Source organism: Muscardinus avellanarius (assembly GCF_963383645.1).
Source record: "Muscardinus avellanarius genome assembly, chromosome: 11".
NCBI classification, from domain to species: Eukaryota; Metazoa; Chordata; class Mammalia; order Rodentia; family Gliridae; genus Muscardinus; species Muscardinus avellanarius.
Window position 1 is genome coordinate 84462228 of NC_137797.1, and position 27932 is coordinate 84490159.

Here is a 27932-nt window from a genome sequence, read left to right on the forward strand (position 1 = left end):
AGATGGAATCTGATAACTATGAGGAAACCAAGCAGCTAAGAGGCAGGGGGCTTATGTTGTGTGCCTTTCATAGATAAGGTGATGATTTCCATCCCAATGGAGCAGAATGGTGCAAGATTTCCTATGCTACTCAAAACAATGCACTTATGAATGGTTTATTTCTAGGATTTTCCATTCAGTATTTTCAGGCCTCGGTTGATCATCAAGTGAAACCATGGATAAAGGGAGAACTAATATATATATTCAGCTTACCATTAAAAATTACATAGCTCTTTCTGTTAAGTGCATCTCATATAAGAAAACTCCACTAGTGAAGACAAATTGAAGTCATCTATATATTTTAGAAATTTCAGACAAAATTCTAATTCTAAAATATTGATTAAAAATAAACCATGTATCCAAAGACTCCTAGCTAGAAAAGAAGAAAAGAATAAACACTGAAAACACTTGTGCGAAGATAGTTTGAGGTACAGAATTGGCTAATGGAAATAATGTATGCTAGCAACAAAGTTGCATCATTTTCCCTGAATTTCCTAATAACTATATGAAATTTATTACATTGGAAGAGCTTTTCCCCTCAATCATTTAAAAAAAAAAAAAAACTAGGCATGGTAGCATACACCTGTAATCCCAGTACCCGGGAAGCTGAAACAGGAATATCAGATGTTAATGGTCAATCTTAACAACTTAGTGAAGCCCTCTACATCTTAGTGAGACCATTTGAAAATAAATAAATAAAATAGGACTTGGGTTGTAGTCCAGAAGTAGAATGCCCCTGGGTTTTATCCCCAGGACCATAAAACAAAACAAAACAAACATAAATTTAGATAAATTTAAATATCTGATATTTTCTAAGAAAAAAGTATAATAGAGATTTGTAGTTTTGTTAGAACTTTAATATTCATCTGTCTCTTTGAATTTCCCTGCTAAGTGGCTGGGGTAGAAAGAAGAAAAAATTATTTTGAGCCTTTGCAATTTAGTCACTGAGCCAAGGCACCCTTCCTGCTAATCTTTCACCAGCCTGCACGATGTGTTATTAATTATCCCCATTAGTTACAAGTTAACTGAAGCCCAGAAAGATTTAAAAATTTGCCTGAAGTCATGCAACTGGCAAAAGTCAGAATTCAAATTTCTCCAGATTGATGGAATATATTTTAAGTTTTAAAGCCAACGAGATGTAGCGTTTGCACAACAAAAATTGTAGGTTGCAGAGTTCTCTAAGGACACGTGTCTTGGAGGCTGGAAGAATAAGGGCATGTCCTACTCCTCCTACTCAAAGGGAAATCTGTAATTGTGTATGGTTATCATGGATGACTAGAGTCATGACTAAGTCTGTTTGGCCTTGGAATGAATTCCTGATCATTCTTACTTCTCAGAAACACTCATCTACATTAATTACTACATCAGACTAAAAATCATATTCTCCTTGATTTGGAGAGGAAGAAGAAATTACACAATTATGAAGTCCACTTGGACACAGAGATGGAGAGCATATTATTATAAATCGGTTTATTTGGCTCCTGTACCAGGTTTTCCCTGGAATATGACAAAAAGTAAACCCATGTGTATGTGCAGGTGTACACGCACGCACACACGCACACACGCACACATACTCACAAAATATAAGTACACCTTTAGTACTTGGTTTCCATGACTTGTTAGTCCCCGCTCTGTTCTGCTGTTAGTACTCTTTTGTGTGGTTCAAACAATAAATGACAAAAATCACATTCTTCCAAGTTTTCTTTGTTTCTATACTGAAATAGCATTCTGATAGGTCCTGAAGTTAGCAGTACTGCTACAAACAGCCTTAGTTCCCAAATTCTCATCATCCTTTTTTAATACCTGAACATCAGCTTGACAGGAAGACAAATATCCCAATTGGCATTTGTACACTTCTTCATTACTGTCTTTCTTCTAATTTTCACCTTGACTTATTGCCCATTCATCCAGTAACCTCACTGACTATATATTTATTTCAGATATAGTCAGTGTATTCTGTACACTCTCTCCACTGTTGAAACTTTAAGGATCTGTAACTTACAGCCTAATGTGGAGCTAAGACACATGATGCCATCTTCAATATAGGGAATTGTGAGAATCAACTGAGTGGTGGTGAATGTGAAATTCAGAGTCTGGAGGAATTATTTCCATCTGCATCATGGAGAAGCCTCATTAAACTGAAGTGAAAGGAAACTAGAAATTAACATACTACATAGGATAATTGGAAGAGGATTCGCATTTCTAATGGAAATATTTTATGTGAAAAGTCATAGGACGGAAAGTCTTGTTAAGGAAACAGCACATAGCTACCTTGATAAAAAAAAATAGAGCTTTAGGAGGCATAATGGAAGACAATGTTGGCTGGATTTAAAGTATAAGGAAACCTAAAACCATAGCTGACATGTTCAAAGGCTAACATATTAAACATACTTGCAGTACAAGAGTTACTTGGATTAGATCTATGTTTTATTTATATTTTAGAGTAGCCTACCATTGAAGACAGTTATAATTCAACTAGACCAAAGTGCTGTTAATTTTTGGTTTAATATGTCCCACCCATACAGGCATATGCTGTTTTTAAGGCAGAGAATCTGGTGGATTTGCTTCTATATTTCTTTTTGATGCCTAAACAAAGTATGATAGAAGCTTAAGTTATACTTGTTAAGTTAGAAAAAATAGCCAGGCGTGGTGGCGCACCCTTGTAATCCCCACACTTGGGAGGCGGAGACAGGAGTTTCGCACACATTGGAAGCCAGCTGCATTGGCTTAAGAGACCCTGTTTCCAAAAATTAAAAAAAAGTATAAAATAGGTCTGGGAGTGTAGCCCGGAGGTAGAAGGGCTTCCAGGAACCCCAGTACCAAAATGGAGAAGGAGGAGGAGGAAGAGGAGGAGGAGGAGGAGGAGGAGGAGGAGGAGGAGGAGGAGGAGGAGGAGGAGGAGGAGGAAAAATAATAAAGGAATTCAGTAACTTTATCTTGCCTATCCAAATGGATTTTTCATGGTTACCCATAAGAAGCATATCTGGCCTTTTTTTGTGTGTGGTACTGGGAATGGAACCCAGGGGCATTCTACCACGGAGCTATACCCCCAGCCCTATTTTTATTGTCTATTTTGAAACAGGGTCTCACTGAGTTGCAAAGGGCCTCACTAAGTAGTAGCTGGGGCTGTCTGTGAACCGCGATCCTCCTGTTTCAGTCTCCCAAATGCTGGTATTGCAATTGTGCACCACCACACCCGGCATATCTGGCCTTTTAATTAGCCTCCTAAATGGCCTTACTTTGCCTCTGTCTTAGCTAATGTTGTTTTCTGTGTCTAAATGATGACCTCTTTCTTATTTAATACAAAATATTTATAGAAAATGCTCCTGGCAGTCTGTAAGCTATTATCTTTTATTATTTAAATCTCAAGTTACAATATAGCAATTAACAGTTTAGTGTCTTACATAGAACTCCAACTGTTCCAACAAACTCGATCCTAAATTCTCAGAGAACAAGGATGTAACCTACTTTTATGCCCTTCTAATTCCAGCAGTGTGTAGGTGTGTAATAAGCATCAAGTGAATGCTTTTCATTGATTGGTCATCCCTGCACTTCATTTTCCTCTTTTAAAGGCATCATCAGGTGGTGAGCTAACACTGTGCTCATCTGAGAAGAGGTTAATGATGTATCCTCACAGGGATGAGCATGAGAATCAATGTTCTTTGCATTCATATATGGTGTAAAGATAAAGTGACTAGTCCATGGCAAAATAATTTGCTCAGGATGAGAAATTATACAGCCTTGTCACTGTCAGAGAGGATTCTAAGTACCTACTGATAATAATTAGGAAGCATAATGGGAGACCCAACTGAACATGAACAAAAGCAGGAAAATGGACATAAAAAAATCACTGATTCATAGGTTCTGATGGACTTACAATTAGCTTTGGTTGATGAAAAAAGTTGTTCTTAAAATGACCACACACAATACAAGAATACACAATGTACCCTGTTATAAGGAAAATTAATAATTATGTAAAATAAATAAATGGCATGGCATAGTTTAATGTAAAAAGTTTTTTAAAAAATTTAAGTTTTTCTCAAAAGATAGCAAAATTGAAATTACTCATTCCAGGTCACTGAAGGGAATGGATAATAAGATGTTGCACAAAGAGAGAGTTTAAAAATTATGTAGCTAGCTAGGATATCAAGAAGAATTGCTTGCCTGGAATGATGGAAGGAACTGAGTTACATCTCCTTGAAATAAAAGTTTCTAAAACATGCTTTATGCCGGGCGTGATGGCACACGCTTGTAATCCCTGCGCTTGGGAGGCGGAGACAGAAGGATCACGCAGGTTCAAAGCCAGCCGTGCTGGCTTAGGAGACTCTGTTTCCAAATAAAACCTATAAAATAGGTCTGGGAGTGTATCCCAGATGTAGAAGGGCTTCCAGGAACCCCAGTACCACCAAAAAAATTAAAAAATTAAAAAATAAAACATACTTTATAGCATAAGTTTCTCTTTTCCAAAGGGAAAAGGAAGGGAGGGAGGGAGGGAGGAAGGAAGGAAGGAAAGAAATAAAAGGAAAAAATATTACTCAGTGCCCACCTGGGTGCTTTCGCCTACACACCCCCCCAATTACACTCAAGGGTACCACCATCCCCATCATTCCAATCTCCCCTACCAGGTAGTTCAGACTGCTTTGGGAATTTATGCTTTATAGTAAGTTGAGGTGGTTAAATCTCCTTTATGAAAGGTATATATTTGGTGTTTACACTTGCTTTTTTTTTTTCTTAAATGGATAACTATTTGAACCAGACACTAAACCTTACAAAAATAGATTCTAACCTCAAGAGTTATTTTTCTGACATCAATCAATATTAATTTTCTATGCAAGTGCTAACTCTGAATTTATTATAATACAAATAGTTCTTAGAAAGTGTGATGCTATTAGTACAGGAATCTTATGGCAGACTATAGTTTTATGAACTCTAACAGACATTTTCTTAGTCCCAGCATGTGTTTATGATAAAATACATGAAAAGATGAACTCTTAATCCCCATTATAAAGACCACAGTCTAGTAGAAGGATGGTATGATGGAAGACAGATGTGAAAACAGGTAATTTAAGCCCATTAGATGCAATGTTTGAGGACTTATGAAGGCATAGAAGGCTCACAGAGGGTGGTGGGTGAGCTCAGCTGAAGAGGTATGAATATTTTCTTTCAAAAGTTGGCTGAGTTCATAAGGAGGTGGGTTCATGATAACAGAAATATGTTCTAAAGTGACAAAAACCTCAAACAGCATACTGAGTATAGAAATTTAGAGCTAATATGCATACTTAAGGTCAGAGATCTAGTAATACTGTAATATAAGTTGTTACACTTACTATTTTAACACATTCTTACTGATAATCTTTTATCAATACTTAAAGCTTTAGTCTGTTTACTTCCTGTCTTAGAATCAAAGTGGGCCCCAGGAACAGAAGCAAAACACACTAAGGAGGAGATAATGGTTCAGATCTGGGAAGTGGTGGCCAGTGGTGATGAGAATTGACTGGATCCAGAACATATTTTGAAAGTAGAACAAATGAAATATCATTAAAGATTGGTTAGGACATATAAATAAAAAAGGAAGAATCAAATTGGCACTGAGGTTTTGCCTGAACATCCGGGACTCTTTAACTGAGACAAACCAGACTCAGTAGGCAAGTATAAGAGGCAAAAACAGGCATTCTGCATCTGTTGAGTTTGAGGATTCTGTTAGAATTCTAAGTAGGGAAGTCATTGAGGCAACAGGATAAAGATTTTGGAATTCTGGAGAGAAACTGTGATATACATGTAAGTTTAATGTCCTCAACATATTGATGATATCGAAAGCTGGAAGATGATATCATCAAAGTGGTGAATGTAGATGGGAAAAAAAGATCAGAGACAAATCCTAGAGGTTCCTGAATGATAAGTCAAAAAGGGCAGCAAAAGGGCCTGAAAAGTTGACTAGTACAATAGGAGTAAAGTGAGGAAGATGCAATTTGGGAGCCAAGTGAAGACGTTATGTTAACAGCCAGGAATGACTGATTGTACACTGACTTTGATACAGCCTGTTGGGATGAGGATTGAATTGACCTGTGAATTTAGCTTTGTTTGGAGACACTGTAGACATTTTAGAAAGCAGTTGTGGTGGAGTAGGGCATGTTAGAAGCTAATTAAAGTAGATTTAAATAGAGTGAGATGAGTTAAGTTGGACAGTGAATATACTATCCTCCACTTTTGCAAGATTTGCTGCAAATGTGTTATGTATAAAACAGAGCAGTGTGGAGAGATAGCATAGGGTGAACAAGAGGTTATTTAAAGACTCTCTTATACCCTAACTCAGACAGCCCTGCTCCAGAACTCTCTTATACTCCAACTCACCAGAAGTTTTAGTCCATTGATTCCATCACCATGGAATTGTCTCCAATTAATTAGTAATATTTTTCCCTCTGTTCAGTTTCAGTTTTATGGTCAATAGTTAAGCCATTCTCTTGTAAGAACTCCCAATTATCTCATTGAACTCTGTTCTCTTATTTGAATGGCAATCTACAGCCCTGAAGCCAGGTAGGGTAGCACACACTTGTAATCCCAGTGTACTTAGGAGGCAGAGACAAGAGGATCACAGGTTTAAGGCCAACCTCAACAAGTTAGCAAGGCCCTCCTCAACTTAGGGAGACTGTTTCAAAATAAAAAATAAAATAGAGCTGGAGGAATAGCTCAAAGATAGAATTCCCTTGGGTTTAAACCCTAGTTCTACATTCACACAAAAGAGCAAAAACTACAAACCTGGATAAATTCAAATCTGCCATCTTGCACATGTTCAAGTGAACACCAACCACTGAGACAAAACATAACCAACTCTCACTGATCCGCTTCAAACCTGTAACCACATCCAAATTTTCTAGATGCCCAAGACTATTTTATACCTTCTCACCTTTCTTTAAATTTTTGTCACCTCTGTCCTTATACTCAGTTTCAACTAATGACTTCACTTCCAATTTCACTAAGGAAATAGAGAAAAAAGGCAGAAAACTTCAGCCTCCTACCACATCCTTATTGCTCTTACCAGCATCTATGTACATATATTTGTCTTCTTGATGGATGTTATGTTAATGACTCCCACTTTGATCTAAGGCCAAAGCCGATACTCTTATTCTAGATCTTATTTTTCCTCATGTCAACTTTAAGAATGCTCCTCTCTGAATCCTTCCTTATTAACTCTATTTTATCAGTACCCTCAACATAAAAACAGACTGATATTTTTGTCTTAAAAGACTCTGGGAAGGGAAGAGCTTTCAGCTACTGATGATGACACACAGTCTGACTGTGCATATGATAGTGTCTAAGAAAAGTGGAGAACACCATTATAGGAGTAGAATTCATTCAACTCATGACAGGAATTAGAACAGAGCACTTCCAAAAAAAAGTGTTAATGATCCAGAAGACCTAACAAATTACTACAAATAATGGCTTGTCAAAATCAAGCTGACAACCCAGCCAGAAGACAGAATACAGGTATGAGATTACAAGGGTTGGGATACAGCTTCAGGAAAGCATAATTTAACATTAGGTATCAAGGTTAATTACCAAAACAACTTAAGCAGACAGCTCTTCTTTATAGATGCCAAGTACAGCAAAATGCTTTGAGAAGAAACATGTACAGTGATTGGAATTAGAATAGAGCCCTTTCAAAAACAGTGTCAATGATCCAGAAGACTTACAGAATGACTAAAAGCTGTGGCTTGGTTATCTATAAATGACAGCAATCAGAGCTAATGATGAGAGAGGGCTCTGTTGAGTAGCTTCAGGTGAGGGTGAGGGTTTAAAGCAGAATGGTGTGAAGAATGGACAGCTACTCTAGCCTGAAGCCCAGTGGATTTGGGGGTGTGGAGGAAACATCCACTGGCCACTATAGGAGAGGAAAACTGAGGATATAGTGTCATTTATGAAGATCCAAGTTCTTTCCAAGCAATAAGATGAAAAACATTCATATTAGAGTTTAAGAACATAGAGGCAGAGGTCAACGAATAATATTTTTAAAATTCATTGTGGTATTTTAACAACTAAATCTGCATATGTATATATATATGTATATATATATATATATATATACATACATATATATATATATATATATATATTCATTCTGAGGAGCACCTAGTCCAGGGAATGGTCCAAGAGGCATGGTCACGTAGGAATGACTCATTATAGTGCCATCTCTGCATCTCCAGACTTGAATGTGTCAAAACTAGAGTTCATTATGGTATTTGCACACCAGCTCCTTAGTCCTGAATTCTAATGCTAATAGATAAAACTAATACAAATGATAATAGTCTTCAGAGTTATCTTCAAGTTCATTTTATCTTTACAAAAACTATGCAAGAAGAAAATAAAGCTCAAACAAGTTAAGTGAGTTGCCCAAAGTCACCTTCCCTACTTAGTTTAGGCCAGCAGAAACCAAACCACAATCTGATGCCAGGCCAGCACTTCCCCAGAGCACTTAGCCAGTGCCCTTTTGGGTCTGAAGGATAAGAATTGGAATAGTAACAGACAAATGGCTTGCACTGATTGCTTGAGTATTTGTGTGACTATATAGTCACTAATCACTGTCATTCTAAAAGAGGAAAAGAAAGCAAGACAAAAAAAAAGACCTGTGTTGTCATGGCAATAGCTTAACATTGTAATAATTAAAGCTTTTCTTAACTGACTAGCTAAACTGTGACTTAGAATATGCACTATTTACCCTATAATTAGGACACTGGCTTACAAGAACAAAAACATTACTATGTTTTTTATTACTGTTAAAAGACGCTTTATAGCTTTGATTTCTTTCAGAAGGAGACTCACAGCCTGCACTAATTATATTCAGGGGCATAAAGAAGACATTGATGACTTTTAAGATGAAGACAGAGGATTTTAGGTTTATTATGCAGAAGAACAAGTGAGAAATTATAGAGTAAACATGTAAAATTAAGAAATTAAATTCTAAAGGCTTTCCTTTACAAGATTTTGTTGCATAAGTGAAAGTGATTTTTAACAGGAGTATTAGATTATTTAATAAAGTATTCCAAATATCTTGGAAACAAAGGATGCATAAACTACATTACTCTACACCCCTTTACTACTTCACAACAATACATACTTTTATTTTTCCGTTATTCTTATTTTCCTAAGTTCTCTTTGAGCTTTTTCTGAATCTAATCTAGGCTACTAATTTTTATATCTGGATGGTCTCAGGATCCAAATATATTTCATGGCATTTTTTTTGGTGGTATTGGGGAGGATGGAACCCTTCTACTTCTGGGTTACACTCCCAGACCTATTTTATATTTTTATTTGGAAACAGGGTCTCTTAAGCCAGCGAGGCTGACTTTGAACCTGTGCAATCCTCCTGTCTCCCAAGCGCAAGGATAACAAGTGTGCACCACCATGCCTGGCCTCTATATCATGGCATTTCTAATGTATTAAAATGGAATAGAGCTAAGGAAGCATTACTTGAAGATTTAATAAAGATTTTTTATATACATATTCAGTTACAAAAACTAAAATACTGGGTTTTAATTTCAGTGTAGTTCCCTCATGTGACAAAAAGGAGTGGTAGCGTATTTCTTTGTATAGAAATAATTTTTGGTTACATTCAAATTTTAACTTAGTCACTTTGAATATAGCATATAGCAGAAAGGGTTTTACACATTGTGCTTTGCTATTTTCAAAGTCTATATCATTTCTTATACCATTAACAATAAACTTGATGAAATTTTTATATGATATCTATAATTTTCCTCACAAATTAAACATCCTTATTCCCTTTCAATTCTTGGTAACTAGTCAAAGAAGTGAAAAAAACAACTTTAAAAGTACATCTCAAGCTCTTTCAACCAAATAAACTTTAATGGGATACTTAATGATATATATATATATATAATGTTTAAAAGGGAAAAGTTCCATAAAAGTGTGCGTGAATATTTTTTCAATATCTTATTTGATTATCTAGCAGAATTATTTAAAATAATTCAATTAAATAGGATTAGAAGGAACTTGACAGTATAGCATTGTGGTCAAGGGTGCAACCCCTAGACTCAGGCCTGTATTAATTTGAATAAACTGCCTCTCTGGGCCCCAGTATCCTCCTCATTTGTAGAACAGAGAACACAATAATTTCCTAGAGTCACATGAGGATCAAGTGAGTCAATTAAGGATTTATACCTGTACTTGCCATATCATTAGTCCTCATAATGTTTAATCTTTAATAGAAAAATCTAAAGAGCAAGAGCACATTTAATTTTATTGTGAAAGTAAAATATATATTGTTTTTTTCTGTTTTTCATTTTTCTCCCTTTATTTCATCCCTAATTATCATTGGATATTATTTTCTCTCATTCTAATTCTTGTATTAACACTAATCCAGTACTAGAGTATCCTTTTTATTTCTGTCTTTCCCTTCAGCCATGTAGTTCTCGGTGACCACATGCTGAATGTCTCCCATTCCATGGTAAGAGCAAGCAGAGGCTGAAGAAGAGATCTTTTGTTTTATCTTCTTTATCTCTGTTAAGGGAGTACTATTAAAAGAAGTACAATTAGTTAAGTTCTACACATTTTCATGGAGTTATTTACTATTTCAGGCCAACTACAGACAATAATTCAATTACATGTAAGAGAATGAATTTTAAAACTCTTTAGATTATCATTCTGACCTTAACAAATCCCATCTTACTAATAAACTTCAGAATAATATCGTGGATATTTTATCTTATAAAATTATCAAAGAGTCATAGAATGAAAGAATCACAGAAATTTATGGTTAGAAAACACCTAGTAGTGAAACATCTCCTGAGACAATGTTTTTTCTTCAATATCTAACCTTTGTTGTATAATTTCATTTGGGGGAAGTTCATCACATTACCGTGTTGCGTAGCTCTAGATATCTTTACATATTCTTTTCTATGGACGAAGTCTAACAACTAAATTCTTGCTGTGTCATGACAGTTCCTCAGGCATTAGAGAACAACCAACACTAATCTTGTCTTTGTCTTCTGTTCCTGATTTTTCTTTCCTTTCTAGGTTCAACATCCTTTCTTTTTTATGTTACCTGAATTTTTTATTCCTCTGTAAGAAAGCAATCTCCATGCATGAATCAAGGAATAAAGTATTGATTAAGCAATGTCTTGAGCATAATCTGGTTCTATGAAAGGTGTAGATTTGATACAATAGACAACAGAAGTGAGCAGAGGATTTTTTTATATTATTCGTTACTAGGGATAGCGCCCAAGGGCATTCTACCTCCAAACTACACCCCCAGTCCTATTTTTTTTCCTTCCTTCCTTCCTTCCTTCCTCCCTCCCTCCCTCCCTCCCTCCCTCCCTCCCTCCCTTCCTTCCTTCCTTTCTTTCCTTCTTTCTTTCGTGGTACTGGGGTTCCTGGAAACCCTTCTACTTCCGGGCTACATTCCCAGACCTTTTTTATACTTTTTTGATTTGGAAACAGGGTCTCTTAAGCCAGCGCGGCTGGCTTCGAACCTGTGTGATCCTCCTGTCTCCACCTCACAAGCGCGGAGATTACAAGTGTGCGCCACCACGCCCGGCTTAATTCTTTATTTTGAAACAGGGTCTCACTGAGTTGCACATGGCCTCACTAAGAGGCTGTGTCTGTCTGTGAACCTTTATCCTCCTGTCGCAGCCTCCCAAATGCTGGGATTATAAGCATGCACCACCATGCCAAGCTATGAGCAGAGGATTTGGGGTGAACTCTCTGACCATGTGCTGAACACATAATACTTGAAGGCTAATGGAAGAAGCAAAGTATACAGTGATGAGAGTCTGCACTGAGTTACAAGGGAAATGGAATGGGTGATGATATGAGATGTTACAAAGAAAACATCAACATCATTTAGAAAACTAAATAAATCTCACAGTTGACGGGAAGGTGATTCATAGCATACTGCACATTTTTAAGTGTTGAATGACTCAAAAATTTTAACACTGTTGGCAGTGATTGTGGAAGAAAGAACTAGTTTCAGAGCAAAGGGGAGAAAATGCTGAGTTTGCTTGAATTTGGGGTAAGATCTGGAATCTATTGAGAAATCCTCTTTAGAGACTTAAAGATATGGGACTAGAAGTTTATGTACCCAAGAGATGTCAGCAGAACCATCAAATTCTAGACAGTAATTATAGTCCAAGAACTGATACATAATCTGATGGATAAACTGAGGAGAGTCAAGAACAAAAGACCTGGGGTTAAGCCTGGAGGAGACAACAGATAAATAGACGTAGTCTAGAAGTCATAGAGGAAGTATACAAGAAGATCTTAATGCAAATCACATTTAAAACACATCATATTGCATATTTAATATTCTAGATATGTTGACTAAATGAATAGTAATAGTGACTATAAGAAATTTAGCTAGAATTGTTTAAACTATTATTTTGTCCCCAAATTCTAAAATTCTATATATTTTGTCCTCAGCTTCTGAAACCCATTCAATGTTGAAAAAAGGAAAATGTACTAATTTTGGCTATCACCACTTTATAATCTTTCTAGAAGTAAATATTCAATTATTTATATATTAGAAATAATTACCACATTATAAAAATATGTAGACATATATCTTAGTATTGTGGTCACCAAAACATAAAATACAAAAGACCCAAATGTCCAGATGACAGGGAACCAGACATCTGAATGTCTTTATTTATATAAAGTTCATATCTAGATAGACCCAAATGTTGTAAGTTTATTTTTATAAAATATTAAACTTTTATTAATAATCTTCTTTAATTAAGTGCTTATTAGTAGTAGTACAAAATTCCAAAAGCTCATAAAATGTATGTGTGTTAGGTGTTCCTAAAATTTTAGGCTTTTTCTTTGAATATTGCATGTCTCATTATTCAAAATAGCTCTGTGTGTGTGTGTGTGTGTGTGTGTGTGTGTGTGTGTGTGTATAGAAACATAGTTTTTTTGTTATTCTGGGGGTGGGAAGAATTTATGTGTCACTTTATAACATTTTCTGGTCTCCCTAAATGACGTGTGTGTGTGTGTGTGTGTGTGTGTGTGTGTGTGTGTGTACAGCCACAATTCTTTCAGGAGACATCTACCAAGGCAAATGCAAGTTTCCAGTGTTGATTACAGCATGGGCACGGAACCAGTTTTACAAAGAGGAGAAACAACAACTAGCATCGGGAGGATAAAACCAGAGCTCTACAAGCAGAAATCAGTCGATTCCGAGGGCAACAGAAAGGAAGATGTCAAAACCTGTGGGAAGCTTAACTTTACCCTTCAGTATGATTATGAAAATGAACTTCTAGTTGTTAAAATTGTCAAGGCCTTAGATCTCCCTGCTAAAGACTTCACAGGAACTTCTGACCCTTATGTGAAAATGTACCTTCTTCCAGATAGGAAAAAGAAATTTCAGACCCGAGTGCACAGGAAGACATTAAATCCTCTGTTTGATGAGGTGTTTCAGTTTCCAGTGGCATATGATCAACTAAGCAACCGAAAACTACATTTCAGTGTGTATGATTTTGATAGATTTTCCAGACATGACATGATTGGGGAAGTGATTCTTGAGAATTTGTTTGAAGTCTCTGATCTCTCCAGAGAAGCCACAGTATGGAAAGATATTCATTGTGCTACCACGGTAAGTGACAATTCCACCAATGTATTATTTTCTATGTGACCTACAGTGATATACGAGACCATTTTTTACCCAGATGAATATATTGTACAGAATTAAAGAATTTAGATCCTAAGAACCTGAAAATATAGGGTTTGTTTCCGTGTTAAGAATTTAAGTACAATAACACAATATATTAGTGATTGTGTAATAACAAACTAGCTCTTACAAGTTATCAAAAACAGTAGCCTTTTCTCTTATAAAATATTTATGTATAACCTATACCCAGCACCCAGTTTTTTCATGGCTATTATTGACTTTCATTATATAAAGTGATTTTCCTCCTCACATCAAACATAAGATGTTCTTTGATCTAAAAGAGTCCATTACTTCAGATGTTGAATGATCAAGTAGTGATTGCTTCTATTAAAACTTTTTCATTACAAAATGATTTTTAATTATTAAATAGCATTAAGCATAGTATTGGAAATGTGAAAAACAGCCAAATAATCAGGAATGTTAACAATTACCTAAATATTTTGGTGTATTTCTTTCCAAGTTAGACTATGGATACATTAAAATCAGATCATACTAAGTTTTAAGATTTTTCACACTGATTTTTTATGCTATTTTTTTTGTGAAAGGTGCTTAAATATATTATCCATTTTCTTATTAGTCATTTAAGTTGAGCATAAATTTGATTATATGGAAAATTATGGGGTTTTTCAAATGTTTTTTCAATTTAAGGCTACCTAGGATATCATTATAGAAGTGGAACTAAAGAACTGTCTCTTAGGTTCCATTGCTACACTGTTTTCACTTATTAATTTTAAAATGGGATCACTTAACTTTTTATCAGATTGTCTTTATGTATTTACTATCTTTCAAATTTTTACAAAACTTACAACCTTAAGATGTTAAAGCTTTGAATAGAGACAAGGATTATCAACAAAGGAAAACCAGTTTTTCAAATTCAAATATTTCTTTTGTATTTTACTCTCATCCATTTTTCCAGTTACAGTTAATATTTAGGATTATTATAATGTTATTGTAAATTACATATGATATTAAAATTAACTGACCCCTTAATATTGTAATCTATGATTTCAACATTTTTAGTTGTTGTATTTTATATCATGGTCTCCAATGTGATATTGATAAGGGAACATAGAAATAATTTTGTGGTGGGATAATGTTTCAAAGACACATTGGGCTTCTTTTGACTTTCCATTTGTTTTTCAGTTTATTGCTTGTTTTCTGACAGAGAAAATATGATAAACAGTAATTTTATTATTTTCAAATATATAACTTCTAGAAATCTATAAATACAAATAGTAAGTTGTTATTTCTTTGTCTCTTTGGTATTATTACTTCTTTTATTCATTTAACACATATTTACTGAGTGTATACTATATGTTTGGCATGCTCAACATATGTCTATAAACCTTTGTATTAAAGCATTTTCTTTCCATCAATCAGATTTAGAGGTAAGTAATCTACAAAAGAAATCTATAAATTTCTATATTTGTAGTAGATAATTTTGATTTTTATAATCATAAGTTCTTATATTACAAACTGGTCCTTAGAAAAATAAAAATTCTTATAGAACTTCATTTTTTGACTGTTAGTAGTAAATTGTTGTTTTGGTTAATAATAAATTCTTCATTTTTATTTTCCACTCTCCCATATGTTTGATATGTTAAATTTCTAGTTTTGTTATACAAATTTCCACAAATATTGTAATAGCTCCAGCAGCCAGGCTTGATGGCTCATGCCCATAATCCCAGCAACTAAGAGCCTGAAGCAGCAGGATCTAAAGTTTGAGGTTAGTCTTGGGCAACTTAGACCTTATCTCAAAGTAAAATTTTATAAAAGGCTGGAGGTAGCTACCTCAGTGATAGAGTACTTGACTAGCACATTAAAGCTCTAGGTTCTATCACTGGTCACACACACGCACGCGCGCGCACACACACACACACACACCCCCAAACAAAACAAAAACAGCACAAAAAAATGTGCTGTTTTAAACCAAAAGCAAATTTAGTTTAAAAAAAAAAGGAAAGTTGAGCATATATTTCTTTCTGATGGCTACTGTAGCCATTCATTTCCTTCCCTATTCCAGCTACTAGAAGCCATGGGCATTCCTCAACATAGATTGGGCATTGGGCTCATGTGAGTAATCTAGGAAAATCAAGGTGTATAATTTTCAGCACATCTGAAAAATCTCTTTTTGCCATGGAAATTTCAGATTCCAGGAATTAGGACATAGTCGTTGCTTAACGACCATTTTCCTATTCACATGTCATTAATTTTAAATAATTTCATATTGCTGTTGTATGAATTTTCAGAAAGAAGGAAGTAAAAAGAAAGAAATGTAATATATGGCAAGGCATGGTGGTGCACACTCGTAACTCCAGTACTTGGGAGGCTGAGACAGGAGGATTTCAAGTTTGCAGCCAGCTTCAGCTACTTAGTGTGGCACTTCGCAACTTAGTGAGACTGTTTCTAAATAAAGAATAAAAAACAGGGCTGGGGGCGTAGCTCAGAGGTAGAATGCCCCTGGTGCATACACACACATATCCCCAGTAACACACACACACACACACACACACACACACACACACAAATTAATATATGCTCTCACTCATCCAAGTGGTATAGAAGCTTGGGTAGGGGATACAGGTTTATAAGCATAGACATAACAGACTTTATGTAACAGATACGATAAATAATATTTGAATTATAAGACTATCGTTCTATTATGATATAAAATGATAAATATAATATTCCCATAATTCTGATAATTTCAACTATAATAGTTTATAATTATTCTAATTTAACTGAAAGTTAACTTACTTTAGTAAGAGGGAAATATTTTTGATCAGCTTGAAAAGCAGCAGCTAGTATACCTTTAACTTTTAATGATTTTTAATACTTTATTAGCATGTTGGTATAGATATAACTTTTTTCTTCTTTATGCCAATTTTATATTATAATTTTTGAAAATAGAACTAAATGAAAATCAGAGTTAATGATTTTGTGTTTTTAAATATTTTCAGTATCTGTTTACAATACATTTTTATAATAAAGCCTCAGTCACATTTTTTTAACCATATGTCCAAAATTTTTTCCAAGGCTAGGTAGAAATCTAAACTACATGAGGGGAACTGAAGCCTGATTGAGCCTGGTGGCAAAGACAATGGAAAAGAGCTAATATGTAACATGATAGATAGATAGATAGATAGATAGATAGATAGATAGATAGATAGATGGGTGATAGATATAGATAGATAGTACTTATTTAAACATTCCACACATACTTGACAATATTTGCCACTTGATTCTGAGCTCCTGGAAAGCAGAAAGCATCTTATAATTCTCTTCCATATTTCACAGCATATATGAGTACCTAGTAATTAACTAAAAAATACTGCTCAATTAATAACTTGGCAAATTGTCATCTAAGGTCAAGTGTTAGATCAAGTGTATGTTAAGTACAAATCTACAACTACCAGATGGAGAAAAAGAACCAAGCAGTACAAAGATGTTCCCCAGTGGCTGCAAATTAATACTAGTGGTTATTTTTAATGTTAACTACTTTTTGTAGACAAAAATTTTTTTTAATTATTCAGTGTGTGGCACTATTTACATATAAAAGAAACCTGGAATATTTTAAATGTTCTGCATTCCATTTTGTTACTAATTATTTCTGTATAAAAAAGATTAATATTTTTATTATGAATTAGCAATTTTTCTTTGTTAAATTTGATACTGGAGAATGCCAGCATTGTGTTCTTATATCACAGATTTCCAAGGATTAGAAATATATATACATATATATATTTTTTTTTATTTAAAAAAATTTACTGTGGAATAATGTGTTAGCTAATAACATTTTAAAGAGTGCCCAAATACTCCAGTCTCATTCTAATAAAACAGATGTGGCTAAGGCGGGGTAGCAGTTGGGGGTTGTTTCTCTCACGGCATCTCCCAGAATGCAGCAGACAGTCTTGTAGCCATAGAATTGCAGGTTGAGATAATATCCAACCTAGTCCTTTCTGGGCAATCCTAACTTTTTAGTCATTTCTGTAATAAACCTAGTCCTGGAATGCCACAGATTTTCATATGCTCATGGACCACCATTAATTGATTATTGATTAACGCAAACAGTGCGAATTTTATGAGCCTATCTATAAAGTCTTTTAGCCATTTTATAAAAATAGCAGGGAAACATCAGCGTTGCAATAAATCTAAATTAAGTTTAAAATAATAGAACCTATCAGACTTTCACAAAGCTATGAGAGGTCTCAAAGCATGATTCTTTTTGGCCTAACACCCACCCAAATCAGGAAAACTGTTAAAAAGAATTATGATTCATGAATATTTAATAAATCACCAGTTTGTTATATAACTTTTAAAGTTAGATTACATCAAGTACATCTAGAGAACAAGGTTTCATTGTCTTATCAGTCTGTTCTGATTATCTTTGAATTTCATTAAAAATATTGCAGGTCCATAACATAGATTTTTATTAGCAGTTTATGTAGAAGCTTTCTTTAATATTGATTACAGCATTTTGCTTCACACACACACAAATAAAGGTTAACTAAAATCTGAAATTTAAATCTCTGCCACCAGTTTTTAGCTCTACACTGATGCCACACCTTTCAGGTAAATGCAGGTATTGGATAAAATACACTGCCTCTAATTATAGTTACAGATAGTCCCGAGGGAAATGGGAAGCTCAGGGGAGAGCCTAGGGGCTAAGAAAAGAGCCTTGGGTTTAACTCTGAGTGGCAAGTCAGAACACTGAAGTGGTTTATTCAGAAAGAAGTCATAGTTTCACTTAGAATGAACATGATTTTTGTGTGGAGAATCAACTGTAATAGGCAGGAGTAACACCATACAAATCAATTCAACATGGGCCCCAAAATAGTGAAGCAAGGTATCTATAGCAACACTTAAAGGGTTCCTTGACTTAAGAATTTTTTTAATTTTATTTATTTATTTATTGGTGATACTGGGGTTTCTAGAAACCCTTCTACCTCTGGGCTACACTCCCAGACCTATTTTTTAATATTTTTATTTGGAAACTGGGTCTCTTGAGCCAGCGAGGCTGGCTTCGAACCTGTGAGATCCTCCTGTCTCCGCCTCCCAAGCACAGGGATTACAAGCGTGCGCCACCACAAACGGCTGAGTTAAGAATTTTTCAAAGGTATTTAAATGTTTTTGTAAAGTATTTAAATAGTTTTATAAAATCACTCTAAAGGGAGCTGTACAAAGTTTATTGCATGAGATTTATTACCCTATCTATAAGTAGAGATTAATGTTTGAGAGAAGTGTATCCATCAGCATTCTTATAGGCAAAAATCTAAAGACTTGATCATATAACGTAGAGAAAGATGATTTATTTGCTCAAGCTCTAGTCCATGTGAGGCTGGACACTGCGGTCTCAGAGCATGGCAATAGGAGGTGGAGAGGGAGAGAGCATATGAGCTGTCCTTATATCATGGAGGCCAGACGCAAGAGAGTGAGTGCGCAGGGAAAGGAGGAACCAGATATAATCCCAAAGGCCACACTCCCTGGGACCACCTCCTCCAGCCACACCTTAGTAGCCCAGGCCATCACCCAGATAAATTCATTACAATAGATTTATATGTATCCACTTCTGGGATTACAACCTGCAATTCTCACTCCGAACATCAATTTATGAGCTATTTACGGGGTCATTCTGTATTTAACCATAACAGTCGAATGTGTTTTACTAAGAAGCCTATGATATCTCTCAAGAACTATATTGACTGAAGGATTTATTTATTTATTTACTTATTCATTCATTCATTCATTCATTCATTCATTTGTTACTGGGGACAGAACCCAGAGGCATTCTACCTCTGAGCTACACAACCAGCTCAATTTTATTTTTATTTTGAAACAGTCTTGCTAGGTTGATGAGAGTCTCACTACTTGCTAAGGCTGTCCTCAAAGCCACCCCCAAGGGTGTTGTGTCTTAGGGAGTGAACACACCTGTCAAGGCCTCAATCACATATGATGACTTCCAAAATATAGTAAGTTAAGAATCATGGTGATTTTGAGCCAACTAAAGATACACATATGGTTTGGGAAGCTTCAGTCTATGCCTCCCAAGTACTGGGAATACAAATGTGCGCCACCACGCCTGGTTTGATGGAAGAGTTTTTATCAAACCTGTAACCTATCTTTGTGTCACCAGGTGGCTCTGGTCCCAGTGTCTGTGTTGGACTGTCTCCTCTTTGTGTCTTTATTGTACAAGTAGTAATGAAGCTTGATTGATTAGATCAAGGAGAGGTTTTTCTAAGGCTGCAGGTCTGTTTTATAACCTGAGCACTTCATGGCTCTTTGTGGCTTCATGTCTATGTAAGATAAGTTACAGAATCTTGGTAGATAATTATTCCTCACTTGGATTAGGCACTGAAAATAAATTTTTCCTTTGAACAGAAACAGGGGCACTCCTGGCCACCGCAGCTCTGGGGTTATTGCCATGACTCAAGGAATAACCAGTAGGGTCCAGGGTTACCCTGCCTTGAACTGTGTCTACCCTGACTTCAGCCAAGCTCTTTGCCTGGAATAGTGTCATGGTGAAAAGCAACACTCAGGATTATGTGCTCCCTTCCCTGGAGCAACCACTTATTACCTATGTTTCCCATAACATTGCGTGGTAAACCTCATATATGCATTACAATGCTTATTTTAATACTTAAATATTTTTTTAAAATCTAAAGGGAAAAAATAAAGATCATGTGCTTAATACAAAATATATTCCTTCCTTCATGCAGAGGTCCCACTAAGGGTGTGTGGCAAACATTGTGTCTGTCTTCAAGTGGAGATGGAACAAAGAATCAATAATGGAAATATGATGTGAAAACCCAAGAACATAAGGAAGCAACCTTTGTTTCCCATTCCTTCCCTGACCCCAATTGACCATAATGAAATCTAGTTTAATTTGAATCACCCAGGAGGAGGAGGAAAGGCTGAAAGGAAGTGCTGTTTGAAAATCGTGGTTCTTTGAAAGAAAAAGAGGGAAGTAGGCTAGAAACTGGAGATGGGTGATAATATTAATTACGCTTCCTAATTATATTCCATCAGACAGCTTCCTCCTCCTCCTTATTTGCCATCTTGTGCGACTGACTACGCGCGCTGGCTAGTTAAGGACGTGGCCAGACGTGCAAAGAAGAAAGCAATTTATATATCTTAGAGATCTACAGATTTGATTCTGAAGTTTCAGCTTACTACTGAATTATAGCAAACATAATCCCACACCACTCTCTAGAAAGATTAACAGACATAAGATTCAATAAAAATAAAAAAATAAGTATCTTATCACTGAAGCTTCCCAAACCATATGTGTATCGTTAGTTGGCTCAAAATCACCATGACTCTTAACTTACTGTATTTTGGAAGTCATCATATGTGATTGAGGCCTTGACAGGTGTGTTCACTCCCTAAGACACAACACCCTTGGGGGTGGCTTTGCTCACTTGTTCTCTAATTGCTGAGTGGTCTTCACCCCTTCGATGCCCCACTGCAGCTGAAGCCATGAGTTGGCCTGATGCTTTTATGGTTTATATCTTGATTTATTAATTCAATAAGCACTTTATTGAGCATAAACCTTATATCAGGCATTGACCTCAGAAACATTATGAGCAAGCAAGGAGGGTGGTACGTTCTTAGCATTATTATATTTTCTTTTTTTTTATTTTCTTTTTTTCTAGCATCTGCACAGTGGGCCTAGGGCATATATTAGATTTTTGTGTTAGCCCTTTTCAGTCTAACTTCCACTCCTTCATATAATTTTTATTCGCAATTAAATGGAACTTATCCCAACTGCAGACAACCTCAGAGGTGATCTATTTAAGTATTCCTGAGGCAGGGACTGCTGCCATTCTAAGTAAGCTCTGGCACTGTCAGAGACAGTGCTTCCTGCTGGACCTTCTGGTCATGACCAGACAAGACACCCCAGGCCTCCCTTCACTCTCCATGGATGCTGCTCTCCCTGATCTTACTTCCTTTGAAGCATGTGTCTTTGTTCACGCTTAAAGAATCAGATTGTCAACCAGCTTTGAAGACCAGATATTCATGGGAAGGATCAGGTACCCTTTCTCAATTCCTATAGTAAAAATAATTCCTCTACAAAGAAATTTTGAAACTAGATATAAAAAGATATATATTAAAATTAAGTAGACCTGTATTTTTATTCCAGCTTGTTCCCTACTTAATTGTGCAATATTCTACAAGGTTAAGTGACTTGTCCAAAATCACCAAAAGAGATCTATGAATAAAAAAAGTTTGTCTTGGTTGTCAATATTCCTTCCATGGCTAGAAGAGTGCTGGGCAATTCTGGATTCTCTCCATTACTATGAGCATGCTAATGAATGACCGATTCAAGATTGACAAGGCATTCAGTGCAGCTAGAGTGCCGAGTTTAGGGGTTGTGAGAGTGTAGTAAAAGATTTAGAAGATGAAGGCAAAAACTGGAGAACAAAACTGTTAGGACTACATATGTTATCTAGAGAAGTTTGGATTTTATGTTGTAAGACATCTGTGTTCAATACAGGAAATCCCACTGAGACTTTCAGTAGAGTCAGAGGCAATATAAATGACTTGTACATTTGTCAAATTTTATGGATTTCCTCATGGATCCCCAACTAGGTCAGCAGGGATAGTCTGGGCCTTGAGGATTAGAGGCCTCCTAGGCTATCACATTTCCTGGAAGTGTAAGTGATAACTACTCTTTGTAAACACTTGTTCTTCATCTTGAAATCAAGCTCGTAGCACCAGTTGATCTTTCCTGGTCTTTCATCTGAGGCTCCCTCAGCACTACGACAAACAAACCTAGTAGGGCCTGTCTGACATAAATCCAGCCTGTCCAGATTAATTGGTTAGTTTATTAATTTATTTATTGGTTGTAACACATATTAAACCCAGAGGCATTCTACTCCTGAACTACACACCCAGACTTGTTGTTTTGAAACAGGATCTCAGTAAATTGCTGAGAATTTGCTAAGTTGCTGAGATTGGCTCCAAACATGTGATCCTTCTGTTTCAGCCTCCCAATACTTTGGAGGAATTACAGGTGTGTACTACTGCACCTGGCAAAGAAAATCTTAAACATTCCTAAAGTATATGTTCTTTTTAGTTCTTATTTTTTTACAGGTGCTTACAGTTACAGAATCCTATAAATGGAACATAAACCAATTCATCTCCCTGAACACACTCAAAATTATACCCAGGATACTGAAAAGGAGTGAGGTTAAAGTAGATAGCTTAAGGTTAAATTCCATGATTTCCTCAGGGGGATGAGAGGTACAGGTCAGGGAGAAATACAAAATGTAAAGTAAGCTGAGTCCAGAAGGTCTTTCCAGAGCCTGACTTTCATCTTAGCTGCATTTTGTGAACAGGTAGATGGAGGAACTGGTAACAAGATGGAGATGTTCACTTGATTAACACATCTTGCTTTTAGCAGTGTGGAGAAATCCATGTTTTTTTTTTTTCCCTAAAGAAAACATGGAAGGCAGGCTACATTTAAGGTGCTAAGTGGATGTGATGACTGCTGTAGCCATAGCAACCAATTGTTGTTTATCAAGTGTTTTCCCCAGTAAGTCTTTGCGATTCTTACTTTCCAATTTATCCCTGAATTCAAATCTTTCCAGCACCTCTCACACCTGCTCCAGTTCACTAGCCTCTATGTTATGTCTTTTTTTCATCCTAATGTAACATAATCAAGGTAAAGAAATGTTTTTTCAAATATTATTTTCACATCATTATTTTCAAATGTCTTTTTACAACAAGCACTTTACTTGCTTAATACCTACCTCACAAAGTATTATCATTATTCCATTTGACTTGCAATTAAACACAAGTTTAGGGAGGCCCAGTATTTTTGCCCTGTTTCGAGAACTAGTACAAGGAAGATTTAGGATTATAATGATATCATTTTTTACCATGAACCTGCATCCTTTCTACTCTGCCAAGCTCCCACTCTCATGTCACAAACATCACCAACATCTTTAGATCCCTACTGCCCACCAAAGCCAGCAATAAAAATTTACCTGGACGTGCTGTTACACACCTGTAATCCTAGTTGTTGGGAGGCTGAGACGAGAGAATCACAGGCTTGAGGCCAACCTCAGCAAATTAACATGGTGCCTCAGCAAAATAGTGAGACCCTCTCTCAAAGTAAAAAAATAAAATAAAATAAAATAGGGCTGGGGTTATAATTCAGAGATAGAATGCCTCTGGTTTCAACCTCTCATACTCTCCCCCACATACACACAAAAAATTTAGCCTAAACCTCCCCTAACACATCACAAAACTTATTATTTTTCAGCATATACTGCTCATTTCTATTTTTTAGTATTTATCACAGCACTCATATAAAACATGACTCCTCTTCTTCTCTTTGAAATCTCTACTCCTTAATTCTTCACCCCCCAAAGTAATGACCACTTCCCTCCAGGAAAGTTTTTCTTGGTTATTATCCATTAATTATCAAGACTTTAATATGCCTCTTCCCCATCTCTGACTCTCGATTGTTACAGCTTGGCTTTATTAATAGTTCAGTTAGTCCCAAAATAGGATGGGCAATGCAAACAGTTGCCTAGAAATTCATATTTCCAGTGGCTTTTATTTTTAGTTTGGATAAGAGTAGATAGGAGAAAGTATATGTTGCTATATTTGTGAGGATAACTATTACAAATCATCAGAAAATTATCTTTATCTACTCTGTTCCATGTTGGTGGAGCCAAGATGAAAAAAAAAATCAAGTGCACAATGCCCAGCCCAGCTCAGTGTCAGCTTTTCTCCATAAGCATGGACTCAGAAACTGTCATAAATGTTCAACCCAATAAATTAGTGTGCATGAGAACGGACTGTACATCTACTTACATGAAAGAGGTTTTATGGAATACTATATCCTACATTTATAGCAGGCTTTTAAATGCTTATTTGCCCAAAGACACAGAGTTTTTCAAAGGATAATCTGGAAACTCATGATGATGTAATACTGTAGAAGATAAGATTATGCATAAATAAGATTTTCAGACATTCAAAGTCTTACTCATCTCAAGCCAAAATTACCACTTTAAACATTTTAAGCATTTTGGATAAAAATAATGCAGAAAAACAGTGTAATTTTCTCTACCTTCTTAAACAGAAAATATAGAATATGTTTTCTTAGCTAGATGAGTCAAGCCCATCATTTTAGTATTAACTTCTATTCAAGTTTATTCCTCTTCATGTAAAATAATTAACACAAAATGTTTAGGTTAGTTCCTCTTAATGAAAAAATAATTCTAGATTGTCATTTTCTCTAGGATATCTGCTTCTTATGTATCTAGATACATCTCTGTAGCTACTATGCATTACTGTCACTAAATTAGATACCCTCATCTCTACATTTCATGTATGACCTTTGATCTCCTGTAGATGGATACAAGTAAACATTCTTATTTGAATTTTGTCTGAAATAATAGCATATGGGTACTGTATAAGAAATCATGTAGTCTTCTTATATAGAAAACCTTTAGAATATAATTTTCAAATACTCTATATGTTCAAAGACCTCTCACCTTGCTTCCTGGTTCTTTGCTGGGCAGCAGAGAGTTCATATTGTTGGGTCTGAGTGCAGCCTTGTAGTCCACAGTATTACGGGAAAGACCAAAAAGAGGTGGTAATTTAAACTACCTATCCCCAGTAGTTGGACTATCAGTCACCCGAGAGCTCAGTGGTGCATCCCGAGAATTGGTGCATATTGCAACTCAAAGCCTTTCATCTGTGATAGGACCTTCTTAAGGTCATACAGCTCTTTACCTTCACTGAGTTCATTTTTTAATGATTATCTCTTAAGTCACTTCTGAATCTAAAAAGTTCAAAAATACTGGTATTCACCATAGAGAGTGTTATTCTACTTTTTCTGGTACTGAGACAGTTTGTTCATTCACATTCATGCTTCCTGAAAGAAAAAACTCTAATGCAGAATTCAAATTTTGCCATTATTATGCATGCCTACTATATTTTACTTTTTACAGTCCAGTTAACTGCAATTTCCCAAAACTTCCTGACTGCATGGACTTTGAATACTTAAAGTTCTTACTATAGCATTAGATATAAAACCAATATAAAGCTTCTGGGAGATGCCTTCCTTTACTCAGGCTTTTTGCTTTCTGTTTATTTGCTTTTTATTCAGCGTCTTAGTTTAACTTCTCTATAGGCATCTGTTATCATAACAGATGGTCAACATTGTGTTGCACTTGAATCCATAGAAAGAATCTTTGAGAGCTGGGTGTAGTGGCACACACCTGTAATCCAAGTACTTGGAAACAGAGACAGGAGGTTTGCAGAATCGAGGCCAGCCTCAGAGACTTAACAAGGCTCTCAGCAACTTAGTGAGACCTTGTTTAAAAATAAAAAAAGGCTAGGGGTGTAGCTAAGAGATAAAGTGCCCTTGGGCTCAATCCCCAATACTAAATCAAATCAAATCAAATCAAAATAATCTTTGAGAGATGTGGCTAAACATAGCAACTTTTCTTGGTTCTAACACAATACATATCAAGAGAAATTGAAAAACTACTTTCAGAGATTAATGCATAAAAGTAAAATCATATCAGTCAGAACCAGATATGTTTTATTTTTTAATCCTTTTCAATGATTCTGTATCCTCTCCCTTTTCTTTTCTGATTTCCTGTTGTGTTGGATTCTAAGCTTTTCAGCTGGAGATTCTGACATCTATTCATCTTTGGCTTCTCCATCAGTACCCAGATCATGTCTTAGTGGAACATGAGATCAAGCTCTACATTCATACAGAAATCCCTTAATTTGGCTAGGAAGCAACAAAATATGGCTGTAGTTATCAATAAAAACTGAAAATAAATAAGAAAAAGCGGAGTAGCTATAAGGTAGAAAATAGCCCATATGTTGAGCCTAAAGACATTTTTGGGAAAAAGAATCAAACAGAAAAACCAGGAAAGACTATTAAGATAAAATGGGATTAAGAATTATGTGCTTCATCCTTCCTAGCCTGCTCTCTTCCTTCTCAACAGTGATCTTCTAGGGCAGAATCATAAAAACAGTATTCTTGATATCCATGCTGCTGCCATGGTGCCCAGCAAATAATGCTTAATAATTTTTAGGTAGCAAAAAGGATGAACCTCTCCTTAGTTGGAGATTGTGCTCTTCCTGTTCTTACTCAGCTCTCTTCTATGGAACTTTGATCACTGTCTTTACTGTCTTTGGTTTGCAGCAATCCAATGTCCCAGAGGAGACCCAGGTGTAAAACTCGCTCACTTTTTTTTTTTTTTTTTTTTGCGATACTGGGGATGGAACCCAGGGGCATTCTACCTCCGAGCTACACCCCCAGCCCTATTTTTTAGTCCTTTTAGTTTTTGAAACAGGGTCTTGCTGAGTTGTGATGATCCTCACTAAGTAGCTGAAACTGTCTGCAAACCAAGATCCTCTGGTCTCTGCCACCAGAATGCTGGGATTCCAAGCATGTGTCACCATGCCTGCTGTAACTCTCTTTTAGAATACTTACTTTAAAGCCACACATGGTGGCGCATGCTTGTAATCCCAGTATTCAGAAGGCTGAGACAGGAGGATCATGGTTCACAGACAGCCTCAGCTACTTAGTGATGTCCTCCATAACTTAACTTAGTGAGATACTGTTTCAAAATAAAGAATAAAAATAGGGCAGAGGGTGTAGCTCAGAGGTTGAATGCCCCTGGGTTCTATCCCCAGACCTGCAAAAAGAAAAAAGAAAAAAAAAGAATACTTACTTTACTATTGTTTTTGAAAAATAATAAATGCTTCCATTTAGTTTTTACATTTATTCAGTAATTGCTAAGCACCAGGTATCTGCTAATAACACAGAAATGAAAAACAACAACAACAAAAAATACCTGAAATCCCACACATGTAAGGTACCGAGTATTGGATAAATCAAAAAATGGTGGATACATTTATTATTTCTCAAGAAAATTAGTAAAAATAAATCTAAACCATAGGTACATATATACCCAATTGGGTGTATGGATGGCTACAGACCTAAGATAGTCTAGTGGAAGAGGAGAAAAGAGAGAAAGTCCAGGTGACCTGGGTTCTGTGTGTGTGACCTTGTAATGTATTTTCCAAACAAAGACACATGTTAAGAGTGGAAGGGGATGCTTTTAACAATTATATCAGGACAACAGGTCTATACTAGGATTTCCCAGGCACACCAGGACTTAGAATTATTCTTCTTATATGCCACAGTAAGGAGTTTGAAATTTATTCAAACTCTAAA

At 35.9% G+C, this 27932-nt stretch overlaps 1 protein-coding gene across 1 annotated transcript in view; it reads left to right on the plus strand.

Annotated features, from left to right (window-relative positions):
- The window catches only part of SYT10 (synaptotagmin 10), a gene marked incomplete at both ends in the record, with an annotated part of 63605 nt that overhangs the window by 16669 nt on the left and 19004 nt on the right, over window positions 1–27932 (plus strand). Inside the window, one exon of the mRNA XM_080705261.1 lies at window positions 13075–13642. Coding sequence (XP_080561387.1) covers window positions 13075–13642 — 568 coding nt within the window. The remainder of the gene's footprint in view (window positions 1–13074; window positions 13643–27932) is intronic.